General features: G+C 41.0%; 1 protein-coding gene across 1 annotated transcript in view; it reads left to right on the top strand.

Moving 5' to 3' along the window:
* The first annotated feature begins 692 nt into the window (after positions 1-692).
* The window catches only part of mbc (dedicator of cytokinesis protein myoblast city), a 39,164-nt gene continuing 21,742 nt past the window's right edge, over positions 693-18,114 (top strand). Inside the window, exons 1-13 of the mRNA XM_074107544.1 lie at positions 693-698; positions 991-1,200; positions 1,996-2,087; positions 3,770-3,907; positions 6,430-6,553; positions 9,697-9,906; positions 11,061-11,159; positions 12,476-12,652; positions 13,278-13,470; positions 13,673-13,821; positions 14,535-14,698; positions 15,412-15,595; positions 17,217-17,347. Of these exons, the coding sequence (XP_073963645.1) occupies positions 693-698; positions 991-1,200; positions 1,996-2,087; positions 3,770-3,907; positions 6,430-6,553; positions 9,697-9,906; positions 11,061-11,159; positions 12,476-12,652; positions 13,278-13,470; positions 13,673-13,821; positions 14,535-14,698; positions 15,412-15,595; positions 17,217-17,347 (1,877 nt within the window). The remainder of the gene's footprint in view (positions 699-990; positions 1,201-1,995; positions 2,088-3,769; positions 3,908-6,429; positions 6,554-9,696; positions 9,907-11,060; positions 11,160-12,475; positions 12,653-13,277; positions 13,471-13,672; positions 13,822-14,534; positions 14,699-15,411; positions 15,596-17,216; positions 17,348-18,114) is intronic.

Genomic DNA, 18,114 nt, shown 5'->3' with positions numbered 1-18,114 from the left:
CTTCACCGATACGTAGTAGGCATGCACGCGTACTTCAGATCGGGGACAATAAAACGTAATTAGAAAATTGCATGTATATAAGTTGTACCTAAGTTGTAGCCCATAATGTAAGCAATAAATAAAAAAAATTTAGTACCTAAATAAATAAAAACACAATGTACCTAATAAATAAATTAAAAATTAAATATGTATATAAATTCACAAACATTGTTATTTAATAGAAATAAAATAATTGATTAAGCATGGTTAATATTTTTGAAATTATCTTTACAATAGTTCAAATTTATCCAATAAGTGAATACTATAATCTTAAATTTTAATTGTTATAAATTGATTTTTCAAATGGAAAATCAGGAAGAATTTTTGATGTAAATTTTATTTTTATTTTTGATTAATGATTTTATACAGTACCTAGCATATTTATAAAAAAATGCGGCATGAGTAGCCAAAATAAGTGAGAAATAACGTAGTATTGTTTAAATTATTATATTAGCAGCATGTGTTATTTATTTAATAATTAGACCATACGTCATAACATTAATTCATAAAATATGAAAATGTAATCATAATTTTATGCTTGTTTAATTGCAAGCGATGCATGCATGTATCATTTTGTTGTAATAATTATATCATGTTGAATTCTTTTATTATTTTTCCATAAAAAGGAAGATGTAGAATATTTATAATGCAAGATGTGGGTAAGTGAATAAAGTCAGTCTAGATCCAACTGTACGTGTTCTCATTCGTCTCCCTAAATAATATTTAATTTAACAATGTCGAGCTAAACTCGATTTAAGACGTGAGTTATCCGGGTCATTATATTTAATATGTTATTTTTGAGTTTTTTATTAATCATTGTTTGGCCAGGAATTTAAAGAAATAAAGAAAGAAAATGTTTATTCGGCAATATACATTAACACATTCGCTACGCTCGCTTTGTGAGTTTGAGTTTGAATTAAAGTCCTTGACCATACAAGTTTTTTTTTCCAGGAAACAACCCCAGCCACCCCCCCTCCCAGCACGCACCCGTCGGCGCGCTCGTACACGGTAGCCGTGCGCGTGCACAACTTCGTGTGCCGCATGGCTGACTGGGCCGAGCTGCTGCTGGCGCTGCATGACGCCAACGGGAACAAGCTGACGGAGCATCTGCTGCTGCGGTGGCCGAGCCCTAACATGACCTCGGCGCAGGTCATATTCACTGTGAGTATCAATAGCCTATCCCTGGGAATGCCGGGATAAAAAGAACCCTAAGCTTAAAGTCCCGGGTTTGATTCCCGGCCGGGGCAGATATTCGTATGAGTTTCGTTTTGTTCAACTAAATTATTGTTTGATAGGTCATTTATATTCTTTGTACATGTTACTCTACTGTATAATTTATTAGTGGCATATTTGCTGGTCTATGTTTCGTTTAAGTCTTATTTTCTTAAGTTTTTTTTTCTATATTGTACCGTTTTTTGCCCAAATAAACATTAAACATAATACTAATATTTGTTCTCGTGTCTTGGATGTTTAATATGTATTTAAATAGGTATTTATCTATGTAAGTATGTTTATCCGTTGCCTAGTATCCATAGTACAAGCTTTGCTTAGTTTGGGACTAGGTCAAATTGGTGTCTCTTAACCATAACTAGTTGAAGAATTGCGAAACTAAAGTGGCAGTGGGCGGGGCACATTGCTCGCAGGACGGATGGCCGATGGGGCCAGAAGGTTCTCGAATGGCGTCCGCGGACCGGGAGACGAGCTGTCGGTAGGCCTCCAACAAGACGGAGCGACGACCTGGTTCAGATCGCGGGATCGCGGTGGATGCGGAAAGCACAGGACCGGTCTGAGTGGAGAGCCTTGGGGGAGGCCTATGTCCAGCAGTGGACGTCTTTCGGCTGACATGATGAACCATAACTAGTTATCACTACAAAAATACGAGCAAAATGTAGCGCGTTCTACTTGTTTAATATTTGTCGGTCCATAAATAAACATCCTTCATTTTTCTTTTTTCAGGATTTAGGGAGTGAGATCAAACGGGAGAAGACGTTTCTCGTCTGTCACGTTGTACGAATAGGATCGATGGCTCCTGAGAATTTAGATAGCAGGTAAACTTATTGTTATTCTTTAATGGCTTAAATCAGTTTTTTTTTTATGTAGAGATTGATGTAAATAGAGATGAACAATCTTTTGTCAAAGTAGCACTCTTGCGAAGCCGTTGCGGGTCGCTGGTTATAAAATGAACATATTTTTAGGGTTCCGGAGACAAAATGGCATAAACGGAACCCTTATAGTTTAGTGTGTCTGTCTGTCTGTCTGTCCGCGGCTTTGCTCAGGGACTGTCAATGATAGAAAGCTGTAATTTTGCACGGATATATAAGTAAACTATGCCGACAAAATGGTACAATTAAAAATGAAAAAAAAAAATTTTTTACTGTACCTCCCATAGACTTAAAGTGGGGGTGATTTTGAGGGGTTGAGTGGGTTGATGTTTGCAATGTATGTAAATTATTACAAATGCATAGGAGATGAGTCATGAAGGAATTGTCTTAAAGCTGTCACAACTTCTGAATTTTACTGGATTTGTACTCCATAAAATCACACTTTTAATAAGTAACTCAGGAGACGTTATCATGGCAACAAGATACACAATAAAGTTAATTGATTGATACGGGTCAATTTAGTCTTGCAATTATTTTTTTTCCATTCCTAAGAAAAAAAGCCCCCCATACCCGTAACCGTACAGTACTATTACTTGGAGTTAACACTGACAGATGGGCGTGCCTTCAGTCAATTTTCAACTTTGACGTCATACAAATAAAGCCATTTTTAGTATACCGCTACCCACGTTTACAGATTATGTAAAAACTATTTTATTTGTATGACCTCAAAGTTGAAAATTGACTGAAAGCACGCCCATCTGTCAAGTGTTAACTCCAAGTAAACGTACTGTACCGGTATCCGTGTGGGCTCAAACCTCTCCATTTCTTCCGTAGATGTCGTAAGAGGCGACAAAGGATGCGCTACTTCGCGACAAAACTGTGCTATCTCCAAAGTTGCGATATTACCAGATATCGCAGTTTTGTCGCAAATGTGAGTAGGTTAAGGTATACCGTAGGCGACAGGCTAGCAACCTGTCACTATTGTAACGTTTTTGTCAAACTTAAAACCTAAAATTTCTAAAAGCGGCTCCGAAGCGCTAACGTTTCGTGTGCTGTGCCTACCCCATTTGGGAATACATTCGTGATGTTTGTGTGTGTATGTAACAAAAAAAAACATGTACTATAAATGTAATTTTTTTACTTTTCATGCTCGTAAAATACGTATTTATGCTGGATCTAGGCCACATAAAACTACTTTTTATGCTCTAGTGCATAAAGTAAAATCTTCGTAAGACAAGGCAATCAGGTGTCAACAGCAACAACCAAAAAAAGTTTCTATATGTATATTTTTTTTAGTAATTTTTGTTTTATTTTATGTAAAACTAAAATCAATAAAAAAAACAATAAAACTAAAAAAATATATTTATATAGCTATGCATGAAAAGTAAAAGGTACCTAGTAAGTGAACAATTTTATTGTTTACACTGTTGCTATTTAAGTTCCTCTCAATCGAAGAGAAAAGCAGACTGTAAAACTCGAGCATTAAACCCATTGTCCCCTCGACGTGTCTATCCGCCGTACCGGCTCGGGTGGCTATATGAACGCCTCGGGTAAAATGGCTCGTTTTATGCTCTTGTTGTACTATCTACTATTTAATAAAAACTTTTTGTATATGTCATGTTGTTCAGACGTGCGTCAGTGGGCGTGGGCGCGTTACTCGGCGCGCCGGGCGGCATGCGGCGGCCGTTCGGCGTGGCGTGCGGCGACATCACAAGGCACCTCGCAGACGCCTCGCCCGATCACCACGTGCAGATACCATTCTTCAAGTCAGTACCGTGCCGTGGGGGACTTTAGATACGTGGGGGAGGATATAGTTTGGCATTGACATCTATACCTTACGGCAGGGTTTCTCAAACTTATGGCTCCACGTGCCCCTGTTAAAGTTTCTAGACGACAGCGAACCCCCCCAAAGAAAGTAATAAAAGTGTCTGTTGGAGATACTAAGTTTATTTTTATTTCAATCATCATCAATCATAATATAATGTATATTATTTATTTCAATAAAAGGTAACAGATATAGGTAAGAATCATCTTGTCAACGAAAATACAAACTGAAACATACAACAACAAATAAGTAACAAATTTGGAGTTAAAAAATAAAAAAAGACTCCAAAAACCAATCTTAATCATCTTGCAGCCACCATCACGTAAACCTTGTCGCAAACCCCCTACCGTCGAATAGCGAACCCCAAGGAGTTCGCGTACCCCACTTTGAGAAACCCTGCCTTACGGCATTAGACTAGTTGTTTGGAACAAAACGCGGCGCATCAATCATCAATATTACTTTGACGGGTGACACTTTTTCCCTGCCCGGATAATACCGACATGGAAATACCGACCCTGTTTTTTGTCGAAAAACACTTTGATACAACCCCTGTCACGGACGTCAACAAACTATAGTAAAATTCACCACACCACGCCGCTGTGGACTAATTTTGTGCGCCGTTTTAATGTAAGAAACATGCAGTCTATACATAGTGTCGATGATTGTAGTGTTTTATTGGTTTAGATACGACCTCCTCCTATCTACAGCGATGGCTCAGTTCATTTATGGAATGGGATTGAAGGCCAGGGAGAGGGAAACAGAGAGAAGGGGAGAAGAAATGAGAGGGAAGGAGCCAGGAGTTTGGGAGAGACTATTATATATCGCTCCTCTAAAATAAAAATTTAATCGCATCTTATTTTAAATACTTTATGATAGAGGACGGCCAAAAATCGATCAAAAAAGTAAATTTTTCGTATTTATCACGAAAACGAATTTGCAATTACGTTAGTGTAGTATTACAGATTTGATATATTTGATACACAGAAAACAGTCCCGATTTCAGAACTGCCTATCCCATAGAAGTTTCGCAAAATTCGTTTTCTCAAACATGACATGAAATATTGACGTGTTACAAATAATAGGCTGAGAAGTATCGCGCTGCAGGCGCTGCGGTTAAGCTGCGTGCGCGCGGTCACTCTAGCGGCCTGCAAAGAGATTTCATACAACCGGCAATGAAATTATTATTATTATTTTATTGTATTTTTTTTTCTTTAATTGTATAATATAGTTTTTAAGTATTTTATTTGTAATTATATTTTTATGAAAAAATGACTTTCTGCCAAGTTTCTTGCGGCGCATTCTTCTTGGCAATGATGGTCTTTCCGAAAGCGCTGGTAGTTTAAAAAATGACGTGTAAAAGTGCCATTGCGGCCTATTTACTGAATAAATCATTTGAAGTTGAATTTGAATGCGACCGTCTTTTTATTCAACGCGCGCTCTGCGACACGGCGCACGCCCACACCAGTTCTTGTAATTCGACGGCGTCTCCTTGTGCCATGATGCACTTTGTCCGTAAAAGTCTATGTTTACATACACTAACCACGAGCTTGGCGCGCGCGGCCTCGCGCGGCTGGCAGGATAGCCATGTAGGGTTTTGACGATTGGAGAGCAATCCAAACAACCAACTCGGAGTAAATATGATTTAATACTGTTTTAAAATACAGGTTACATGGTTTATTTATGAAGTGCTTATGTACTATACCAAATCAGGCGATCCGCCTGCTCGTTTGCCCCAATACTATAAAAAAAAAAAAAAAAAAACCGCCTGCAGCCGCCCGCCGCCAGCAGCCAGCTCGACACGCGCGCACACAACAGGGCGACCAGACTAGCGGCCCGCCAGCTTGATTTCTTGTTTTTTTATTTATTTCATATCATGTTTGAGAAAAGCACTATACGGCACTTGTCTCACCGCCAGCGAGGAAACGATTGGCTATCGACTATTTTCTCGCTCAAGAAACGAACAAAAGATATAAGATCCTGTGTGAGTAAAAGAGACATATATTAATAGTTGACCGCTGGCTGTTCACACTGTCGGCGAGAACTCGCTCTTACATCTTTTATCGCAGCGACAAGAGCTATAAAACTCGCTGAGCTATAGATACTCGCTCAGCAATGTCAGCTTGGCGGCCGCCCCGCACGAGCGAGTCGAGTGGAGCGAGTAATCGCCCGTCGCACGCGAACACTCGCTTACAGCCGAGCGATAAAACTACACTCGCTTCTCGCTGCTCGCCCACTCGATTCTAGTTACTCGCTCTACTTGCTTCTCGCTCATCGTCGGCGTGGGACAAGTGCCTACAAGCCTCGGCCGGTACGGAAATTTTTGTACACAAAGGAAACTTCTAGTCCTTCAACTTTAAGTCTTGGCGTTGGGCGTTGATGACACAATCAGTCAAGACTTTTAACTGTTTTGAACCTCTAACTTCAACTTTAAATTGTTACCTCATAAATATTTTTTTCCAGTAGCTGTGAGAAAGAGACCATGGACACGTTGCTCAAGAAAGTGATAACGAATAGGGAGCTGAAAGAGACGAAACACTCCCAAGGGTTATGGGTTACCTTGCAACTTGTCGAAGGTGACCTCAAACAGGTGAGCTTAATTCGGCTGCTGTATTTTTACAAGCTTAAATTATTTAACTTGCCTTATTAGCATGTTGTAATGGTCACATGAAAAACTCACGTCTTAAATCGAGTTTAGGTTCACATGTTTCGGGCTAATTCGTAGCCCTTCGCCCCGGAGCAACGCGAATCGACGGCTGCACCGGTATTAGTTTCGTAGGGTAGTCGCGCGAGCTGAGCGGTGGCGCACAGTGCCATTTTTTGCAGTTATCTTTATAGCGTCATTATAGCGACCTTAGTTGTCTATGTAAACAAAATGGCGCGGTTTCCTAGAGAGCGGTGTCAATTACCGCTCTCCAGGAGGAGGAGCGGTATCAATTGCGGCCGCTATATGACAGCACCGCTGATCCTAGGAAACCAAAGTCAGTCACTGGCGGCGCTCCCGCCTTGAAGTAATTTAGTGCTATTAAAATTGTACCTTAGCTACAAGTAACTATTAATATCTATTAGTTTTCTCAACAACAATCCTAACTAGCGCCACTCCCCAAACATCTTTTTTTTTCATTAAAATCTCACGGTGGTTGTCCAAAGTTCCAAGATTTGACCCATACTAACATGCTAACAGACCAAGGGCCCCGGGTTTGTGCAGAGCGACCGGGGCCCATCCGGCTCAGCCTTGAAGGCACATCCTATATAATACCATACAAATATTATTGCGCTTACAGAAATAGCTGTATTTTACTTCTTACAGGAGGCAAAAGTAACATGTGTTCTCGGCATGTGTTTCAAACAGGTTTTTTCTTTTAATAATTTATCGCAGATTAATAAGATATATGTGCCTAAAATTCGCTGTCGTGTTGCTCACAGAACTTATAACAATACATTCAAAACCCATGCCTTCTTGAGTCTACTGTTTAGAATTGTCAAAAAAAAACGCAGTTGAAATGAGTGTGGCGATGATTTTCCGAAAATCGAATTTTACTGCAAGTGAGTTTTCCATTAAAATTTCCCAATCTTTATTTTTCTGTTAATTTTTTTCCTGGAGGGTTGATTTTTCCGAAAATCGAATTTTACTGCAAGCGATTTTCCATTCGCAAAATTTCCCAGTTTTTATTTTTCTGTTAGTTTTTACCCGGAGGTTAATTTTGTGAAAATCTGTGAAAGTCTAATAATATGTGCGTAGCTAGTAATATGTGTGTAATATGTGCGTAGCTCGAACGTGTCCTCAGTCGCGAGTGTATAGTCAGTCACGCACACTAAGACTAAGACAACGTGTATAACCACAAATCCCTTAAGGATGCCCTAGAAGAGTTTTTAAATGAAGTCCAAATAATTAAGATTCCAGTATAGGTACAAGCCAACGCACGTAAAAAGAGCTCTGGGCGGCTAGTGGAGGGGATACGTTTGCGCGTCTGTCAACTAACAAGCCAATGGCGTGACGGCCGCGCGCGCGCTCCTACGCCCCCTCCGCGTCCCCCACTGCTCCGCCGCCAATTCGGTCCGTATTTCGCTCACTGCGCCGGTATATCGCCAGGAGCTCTTTTTACGCATAATGCAATTGGATTATTTGGGTCCATCAACTTTTCCTGTACCGCGTTGCCATTGTTACGTCCCCTGGACAACTCTTTAAAACCATGAGTTTCTCCATGTTTTCTGTGGTTATAATTCATAGAGCGTACATTTTTGTCGTAGTTACAAGCCCATTATAAGAAAATCTGTCACTGTTGTCTCTTGGACAACGGGACAGAATAACAAACAAGAAAAAGTTGATTGACCCATTTGCTACATCTGTACCATTGTTGCCACCCATTGTAACTAACTGTTTATATCTAAGCCATCCAAGTAAATGGGTCAACCAAATTTTTTGTGTTGTTACTCTGTCAGGTGACTCAGGGGACATCAGTGATACACTTGCAAAGAAAAATGTTTGTAATGTATACTAAAAGCATGCTTAGGAGATGAGCCATGAAAGAATTCACTTAAAACTGACGCAAATCTTAACTTTTAGTGGATTTTTACCCCATAAAATCATAATTTTAAGAAGTGACCCAGGAGACTTTACCATGGCAACCAGCTGCACTAAAAAGTTTATTGTCCCAAATACTTTATAGTTGCTTTAGCATCCCGCAGCATGCGCATATTGTCAATAATCACTTCAAATAACCTAACTTTAGATAAGTCGAGAAGCCCCCGACGTTGTTATTTCACAGTTTAATATCTCAAAAACTGCTGAACCTATATTTAGCTAACATAACTAAGAAGCAATGCAAGAAAAACGCCCTGTCACTTAAAAACCGCGTCGAAATCGGCCCATCCGTTTGAGAGCTATTCCACGTACAGATCGATTCACAAGAGCTGGCACGAATAGATTGAATGAAAGTATTCAATGTCACTTTTTTATTTTTTTATTAACTCAATTAAAAAACAACAGAAATACAGAAATACTTATTTATATACCTCCAACATTAACACTTAGACAATTTTGTAGAAAAATTACAGATGCATGACATTTTCACATTTAAATTATATTGTAACGGATAACTCACGTCTTAAACCGAGTTTAGCTCGACATGTTTCGGGCTATTTCGTAGCCCTTCTCAGGAGCACGCGACTCGGCGGCTGCCGGAACACGCACACGCGTGTCAATACATTTGACGAAAATTAATGTTTCAGTTTTTTGATGTTAAGGCTAGTGAAATTAGCTACAACGTAAATTCAGAATGCTAAAATTAGTGCTAATTAATAGCTAGGAAAATTACAAATTCGGCTTTTTGATTTTAGGGCTAGTGAAATTAGTGGTAGTGACTCGGGCTACCATAGAACCAACACAGATACTTACTTTCATTCATTAATTTAGCCTGTCCTCTCCCAGAGGCACAAATTTGTGCCGAAATTCCTTTGATCCTGTTATCCTGGGAGATGACAGATTAATCCATTCGTGCCAGCACTTGTGAATCGACCTGAGGCCGTATTGCCTAACGTTTCTGCTCGCGATCAAATGACAGTTTTCGCTTTCTCATACAAAAACTGTCATTTTGATTGCGATGTCGAGCTTCAGAAACGCTAGGCAATGCGGCCTCTGTGCAAACAGTGGCATCAAACTTAAAACGCCCCTCCTTTTACGTCGGGGGTTATAAAAAGCACAAAGCGACTTGCCAACGCCATCGTCCCCAGGTACGAGAAGAGAATCCGCACATAGTGGTCGGCAACACGGCCATAGCCCGCAAGATGGGGTTCCCTGAGATCATCCGGCCCGGGGATACCAGGAACGAGTTGTACGTGACCCTGTGCAGTGGGAGCTTTTCCCGGGGGGGCGGGAAGAGTTCCGAGAGGAATATAGAGCTCTGCGCGCGGCTTGTGGATAAGGATGGGAGGGTTATGCCTGTGAGTTCTATTTCATTCATATTCCAATTATAATGTATCTTAATATTATTAGTTTTTTTATTATGAGAGGGAGCAAAACCAGCAAGCGGGTCATCTGATGTGAAATGATCACCGCTGCCCATGAGTACGGTCACGATCGTTAATTTGGGATCCATTTCGTGAAAAAGTCCTTTGAACTGTCATACAAAATGACAGATATTCGACCTTAAGTGGGTCCCAAATTAATGACCGTGACTGTACCATCTACTCAACAAGAGTCATTGGTCCGTTGCCGGCCTTTTATGAAAGTATAAGCCCTTTTCTTGAAAGCCCCGATGTCATAGTTGTCCGGAAACACTAGTCCGTACAAAGTAAAAGTTCAATAGTCGGGACCCATTACCCAGAATTTTAACCTCCTGGGGGTTTGAAAAAGGAATATAGTGTCATTTTTCAAAAATATTATAAAGTTAATGATTATATCATGGACAGGGATATTTGGAAATAATTCCGATCCGCATTAGCGATCCCTTTATATAGCGAACCTACTGTGTTAAAAATAAAGTTGTGTTTTAATACCTGTGATGTATAGATATCATTTAATAATATTGTAAATCTGTTTAAAAAAAATATACCTTGTTGAGTTCCTTGCCGGATTTTCTCAACAGAAGTTTCCGAACCGGTGGTAGATGTTTTTTTTTTACATTTATAAGTGCTTTTTACATTGAATAAGATATTTTGACTTTTTTCTGTATCATTCAATTTACAAAAAAATAAATCAATCTTATCTATGACATATTTAGTTTTTTAATTTTCGATGTCAATTTTTGTTGTATGGTGGGTCGCAGGAGGTTAGAGATGGTCACTACTTTGAATAAGTCCCGACTGTTAAACTTTAAGTGATTATAGACCACGAGACTTATTTTTATCTTTTTGAGGGAACTATGCAATTTTCCGGGACTTAAACTATCTGTATACCGAATTTCATCTAAATCAGTTTAGAGGTTTAGACGTGCTGAAATAACAAACATACAAACAGTATTTATAATATTAGTGGGATTTGAGATTGTCACCCATATCATTGGAGATAAGTAATAAAATAAACGAGATTTTTTTTTCCCCTAGCAGGCAACATTTTATTTTAAATCGCTGATTCTTGTATATATTTTTTATTTTAGGGAGTCATTTCAGCAGGTGTTGGTGTGCCTTTAGTAAATGAATACACATCGTTAATATACTACCACGAAGACCGACCGAGATGGCAAGAAGTGTTCAAGGTAAGTGTGAGTGAGTGACATGAAAGACGGCGTCTTTTTTCTTTTCGTCGACTGTTCTAGGTTAGGTTATTATAAGGTATTTGACAACTCCGTGATTTTACCATATCTTAATATGATTATGAAAATATAGATAAACAGATAGTGTTTAGCGAAGAGAAAATTTAAATCGGTTGAAAATTGGATTTACAGTGTTTTTTTTGAAAAATCTATATATCTGTCTTTTTCTCAAACGCTTTTCTCTATGCAGCAAGTATGGCGATACTGGCGTGTGACGTCACATGCCAGTATGTCTTTCTCTGTCTAATCTTGAATTTCAAATTTTTAACTTTGTTATTTGTAAAGGTAGCTTAAAAATTGTTTTTCTATTCGATAACAGGCATTGTATAGTTTTAATTTATAAAACATATACAAAATAGTCAAATACCGTATTGTCACTATTTGATGGGCTTGTCTGACGTTCGCAAAGAATATTTTTGTGCCCGATCTGGTTCCCGCATATTACTTTTGTTCATGACCGATGGCAAGCTTTTAGGCTACGTAACGCACTATGTGGTTAACCGCGCGGTTTTAGCGCGCCGTCCCTCTTCAAATTATCCCTTGAGAAAGAGACGGCGTGCCAAAACCGCACGGTTAATCTCATAGTGCATCTCAGGCTGCGTTTGCACCAGAGATGAGCGAGGATGCATTGTGAAGAATGTGTTTCATCATCATCATGTCAGCCGAAAGACGTCCACTGCTGGACATAGGCCTCCCCCAAGGCTCTCCACTCAGACCGGTCTTGTGCTTTCCGCATCCACCGCGATCCCGCGATCTTAACCAGGTCGTCGCTCCATCTCGTTGGAGGCCTACCGACCTACTCGTCTCCCGGTCCGCGGACGCCATTCGAGAATGAAGAATGTGTTTGTAGTGAATCAATAGAAACTCTTCATTTACCTATTCTCGCTTCGCTGAGCTGTTTCCACTGGAGCTGCGCTTTTTTTTTATTCGACTGGATGGAAAACGAGCAAGTGGGTCTCTTGATGGTAAGACATATCACCACCGCCCATAAACATCTGCAAAGCCAGGGGTCTTGCAGATGCGTTGCTAACCTAGAGGCCTAAGATGGGATACCTCAAGTGCCAGTAATTTCACCGGCTGTCTTACTCTCCACGCCGAAACAACAGCGCAAGCACTGCTGCTTCACGGCAGGATTACCGAGCAAGATGGTGGTAGCAATCCGGGCGGACCTTGCACAAGGTCCTACTACCTGCTCTATGATGGAAACACAGCCTAAGAAAAGTATCTACGCTACATTCTCTTTGTTCTTTTTGCGGCAGGTATGTCTCGGCATTGAAGAGTTCAAAGAGGCGCACCTAGTGTTCCTCTGTCGGCACCGCAGTTCCAACGAAGCCAAAGACCGCTCGGAGAGACATTTCGCGCTGTCGTATCTTCGGCTGATGCAGAGAGAGGGCACCACTACGCCGGACAGGCAGCACGTGTTGTGCGTCTATAAGGTTAGCTACTGTTAGTTTCTTCAACGACTTTAGAAAAAGAGGGACGGGCTAATATATATAATAATGTCTTTAAGGTTAGTACCAAAAAGTTCAAAGAGGTGTACCTGATGTTACTCTAACGGCGTAGCAGTTTGAAAGGTTACGGACAGACTTTACTCCAACTGCAACTGCTGACAGTCTATATGCAGCTAATGTAGCGTTCAGTTTACGTGCATTTCTAATGCACAGTGCATCCAGAATATCTCAGCAGGTGGTTATGTGAGTTTAATTAACTGAACATCCCAGTATTTTTTTTCCGGATTATTAACATTGTCCAATGAAACTTTACAGGGGTGTTTAGTCAAATCCAACCACGTGCTGAAATATTCCGGAAGAGTTTTGAGACATCCTGTATATGTATTACCTACATACTCGGTTTGTCTAGTCGTTCACTCATGACTGAGGGCCGTGGTCAACACTTGTCTAGGAATGGATTATTTGTTTCCATCGGCTTCTGTCCATCGCGACCTTGACGTTGGGGCTGAACACCGGGGACCTGGAGTCCCTTATTTGAACGTTCACCTGGTAGGAGATCTCATATGTATTACATACTGCCAGTCGCTAAGACGCCCTTATTGTCCAACAGATCGACAGCAAGCGCGCCAACACGCAGGACATCGAAACGGAAGCGGCGGCCGCCTGCCTCGGGCTGCCTTCGCGCCGCGACGAGTTGCCCGCCGGCGCCGAGAAAGGCCTGATGCGGGGGCCGCTCTCGCTCGTTCATAGAGACTGCCTCACCGTAGCCACAAAACTGTGCTCCACCAAGCTGACGCAGCGAGGTGAGTTATGCACAACCATGCAAAACATGTAGCCTCATATCACCAGACGCATTCTGGCGTTGAGAAAGGCAAAATCAGGAGTTGCCAAATACCGTATTATGAAAATCGCTGTTATGTTACTGTGTGACCAACCCCTTTAATATTTGACGTTATTTATCCATTTTTCCTAGCAAGTTCTTCGATTACTGTTTTTTTCCTACAGAGGAGATCCTAGGAGTTTTGAAGTGGAGTACGCACCACGCCGAGGGCACTTTGCGCGTGGCGCTCAGCCGGTTGCTACAGGTGCCAAGCGAGGAGCTGGTCAAGTTCCTCCAGGACATACTGGATGCTCTCTTCAGCATACTGACGCAGGTAATGTTCTCTCTTGCAAGATGTCTTCAAATTGTTCATATACTAGAGTATTTCTGCTGGTTTAGTTTGAACTAAATACCCCTTGTAAATGTTTTTTCTGAATTTTATAATTGTCACTGCTCGAAGAACAACCGTTGAGTTTTGTAGCATGACGAGTTTGAGGTGAAATTTTATGACGTTTGATGCGTGATTTTTTCCAAAGCTAGAACTACCTGCGTTAGAACTATATATGCTTTTTTTGCTGGCTGGGCTGTACAAAACGTTGTTGACTGTACTTGCATTGTCACCTAAACTGCATATCCGCAAATTTCAAGTCGGTACTATTAACCATTGAGGAGTTCCCTCCTGCGAAGACGATCCTAGGGCCGTCAAGATGTCACTACCAGATTAATGTACTGTCACCGAATTTACCTTAGTATGCCAAATTTAAAGTCTAACCGGACGCGCGGGTCAAACAAATAAATAAATAACAGGGGCAAGCTGAAGATAAGCTGGTAAAAAAAAACAGTTTTTATACTTTAACGAAGGTGTGGCTGCCATGGGATCTTGGTCTATACATTGATCAATGTAAGTGGAGATAGTGTGGGAGTACAGCGCGCATCTCATACTGTTGAAGACCCTGTTTCAATTTCCGGCTCCAACATTCCTTTTCTGGTTTTTCAACGTGTTCTATTACAATATTTAACTGAAGCAACAATGGGCTTTAATCCCAGGTAAAAGAAGACCAGGAAAGCTACACTGAGAACAGTTACGGCGTGCTAGTACTGGAATGCTTGCTGCGAGTGGTCTCGCTAGTAGCTGACCACAAGTACCAGCATTTCCAGCCAGTGCTGCACGCGTATATCGACGACAGTTTCTGTGATGCACTGGCTTACGAGTGAGTATACAGGATGACACGTTTAGATCAATAAGTATGAGCAAGTAACTATAAGACATACAATAATCTGTTCCCATAGGAACCAGGACATCGATTTTAGTGACCAGAAATGCGTCACACATAGTTTTGGAAAGTTCTCGGTTCGGGAATCGAATCCGGTCGTTTTGAAAAATAAAACTTGGTAACATTATTTCTATTTGAATATCGATTGTGTGGGTCATCAATAGTAAATTTGACTATGAGACATGATGTCTAAAATGAACACAGCGAACATATCGTCACTAACTTAGAAAAAAACTCGTACCTCAAAATAGATAATTTTTCTGAGTGAACTTTATGAACATTGTGTCAAGGTTCAATTTTGTTGACATATTAATTTTAGATACGAGATTTTTCAAAGTAATAATAATAATAATTAATAAATATCACGGGACCATTGACCTAGTAACCAAAGTAGCTTAGGCAAAGCTTGTGTTATGGGTACTAAGCAACGGATAAATATAATTATATAGATAGATACATACTTAAATACATAGTAAACACCCAAGACCCGAGAACAAACATTCGTATTTCATGACAAATAGTCTGGTCCCGACACGGGAATCGAACCCGGGACCTCAAGCTTCGTAGTCAGTTTCTCTAACCACTAGGCCATCTGGTCGTCTAAAGTGTGTCGATATATTAGAGAAGACGTTAACTTTTTTTTTTTTTAGAAAACTGATCTCAGTAATAGTCTGGGTGATAACATCAGCGGAGCAGGGCGAGGTAGCTCTGAAGAGGTTACTGCAGTGTATGAAGTGTCTGGAGTGTCTCGTCCGCATCATAGTACGGAGTCGGCAGCTGAGGAGCGCTTTGGGGGACCGCGCTGCTGATCAAGACTTCAGGTTCCAGTTTGAGGTGAGTTGCTAGCGCCATCTAGTATCAAATGGACGAACTGCTACGGAGAATGAGGTAGTGTGTAGCTGCTGGTAAGAAAAAAACTATTCTCTCAGAGGCTTCTGCGGTATATAAAGTGGCTCTGCATAGTACGGAGTTGACAGCTGAGGAGCGCTTTGGGGATCCGCGCCGCCGATAAAGACTTCAGGTTCTAGTTTGAGGCGAGTTGCTATCGCCATCTAGTATCAAGTAGACGAACTGCTAGGGAGAATGAGGTAGTGTGTAGCTGCTGGTAAGAAAAAATCTATTCTCTCAGAGGCTTCTGCGGTATATAAAGTGTCTCTGCATCATGTTGACAGCTGAGGTACGCCGCCGATCAAGACTTCAGGTTCCAGTTCGAGGTGAGTTGTTAGCGCCATCTAGTGTCATATGGACGAACTGCTACGGAGAAAGAGGTAGTGCTCAGCTGGCAGGTAAAAAATACTTTCTTAGAGGCTTCTACAGTGTATGAAGTGTTTGGAGTTTCTCGGTCGCATCACAGTACGGAGTCGACAGCTGAGGAACGCTTTGGGGGACCGCGCTGCTGATCAAGACTTCAGGTTCCAGTTTGAGGTGAGTTGCTAGCGCCATCTAGTATCAAGTTGAGGAACTGCTACGATAAACGAGGTACTCCATAGCTCACTCTCACCCACAGTACTTTGCCCTGTTTTTGATAGCTAATTTTTGACCTACTTACCAAATTTCACTTTCCCGTTAGTTATCTCTAGTATTCCCAAATTAAATTAAGATAAATTGGTAGGTGAAATCAAGCAAAGCCCGAAGAAAGGTAATGAGTAAAGGTGCGGCCAAACCGCTGCTTAAAAAACGGTGACGGTACGGAATCGCAGTGACGTGCCGTAACGTCACGACTTTTGTTCGGTAAAGACCTGAAGTTTACGACACGTCACTGCGATTTCCGTATTTTAAGCAGCGGTGTGGAGAGCATGCGATAAAAACGGTGCGCATACGATGCGTCACTGCGATTCCGTGCCGTCACCGTTTTTTAAGCAGCGATTTGGTCGCACCTTAACTTTTCAACATCTTAAATATTATCAAAGACTTGTAGATTTAGGCAATGTGGATATATGGGTATGTGGATGTGGGTATGTTTATGTGGGATTTGAGGCGGCTCGCACCTCTGAGTTTTTCGAATTCATGTGCGGAGTTACATTTGAAATTTACCACGAGCTTTGCGGTGAAGGAAACATCGTGAGGAAACCTGCACAAACTGCGAAGCAATTCAATGGTGTGTGTGAAGTTCCCAATCCGCACTGGGCCCGCGTGGGAACTATGGCCCAAGCCCTCTCATTCTGAGGGAGGCCTGTGCCCTGCAGTGGGACGTATATAGGCTGGGATGAATGATGATGATGTAGATTTTGGGGCTGTTTCACCACCCATTGATTGATAGGGGGTTGTTAAGATTTAATTTTAAAGATTTTCTAGCGAACGTATAAACTGTAAAAACACGTGTAAATTGTAGAAACACAGGATTCCCTTTCAAATTATACCCTTTTGATATTTGGCTTTACGAACCGTAAATTAAAAACAAAACTTTCATTTCATCACTACACTATTAATTCATGCTTCCCCCGTTCGTGAACAGAGTCTGATGGAGGCGCTAGTGTGGCTGATGCGTTGCGGCGACTACGCGCTGACCTGCCAGGGCTCAGCGCTCAAGTATCTGCCCCACGCCGTGCCTCACGCCGTCAAAGTGTTCCCGCACACCGAACTCAGGTAATCGACTTGTTCAGGGATTCTCAAACTTTTCGGTTTGCGGCTTAATTATAGGCTACTAGCGGACCCGAAAAACAAACACTACATTAAAATTATGATAACACACCAACAGCAACGCCATCTAGCGGGTCCAATTGCGTTTCCAAACCATCAACCAACGTTGTTTTGCCATATCAATTATTTTAAGTCAATATTTTTCTAGGCAAATATAAAATAACTAAGATATTTTAAGTGTGTGGGGATGTGGTCTATAACTGACAGTAACGTAACCCATGAACATTTTGTATGGGAAAATGTATGTTTTTAATATTTGTCACATATTTGATTTGAATGGTTTCTTAGTTACAGTTGTTGATGACTTGGAATGTCATTCCAAATATATGTTTATCCTAATAAGGAGAGTACATTTTATTTATTTAAATTACTTAACAAATTGGCGACGATGTCGTTTGATTTGAAGAACTTTCATTCTAAATATATGTTTATCCTAATAAGGAGACTTACATTTTATTTATTTAATTACTTAACACTATTCCTGACGAAGACAAATCCAAAAACATAAAAATCATAAAAATTCTGCCGTTCTTGAGTTAAAATGTGCACAGAAAAACCAGAAAAAATAAGACCATCACTGGGAATCGAACCCAGGTCCTCGGTATTCCGTACCGCGTGCTATACCGCTACACCACTGATGGTCAAAAATAAGACCATCACTGGGTATCGAACCCAGGTCCTCGGTATGAGGGCTATCGTTTTTTGTCTCACTA

This window comes from Choristoneura fumiferana, chromosome 25 (genome assembly GCF_025370935.1).
Source record: "Choristoneura fumiferana chromosome 25, NRCan_CFum_1, whole genome shotgun sequence".
Taxonomy (NCBI): Eukaryota; Metazoa; Arthropoda; class Insecta; order Lepidoptera; family Tortricidae; genus Choristoneura; species Choristoneura fumiferana.
This window is presented reverse-complemented; position numbering and strand designations above follow the sequence as displayed.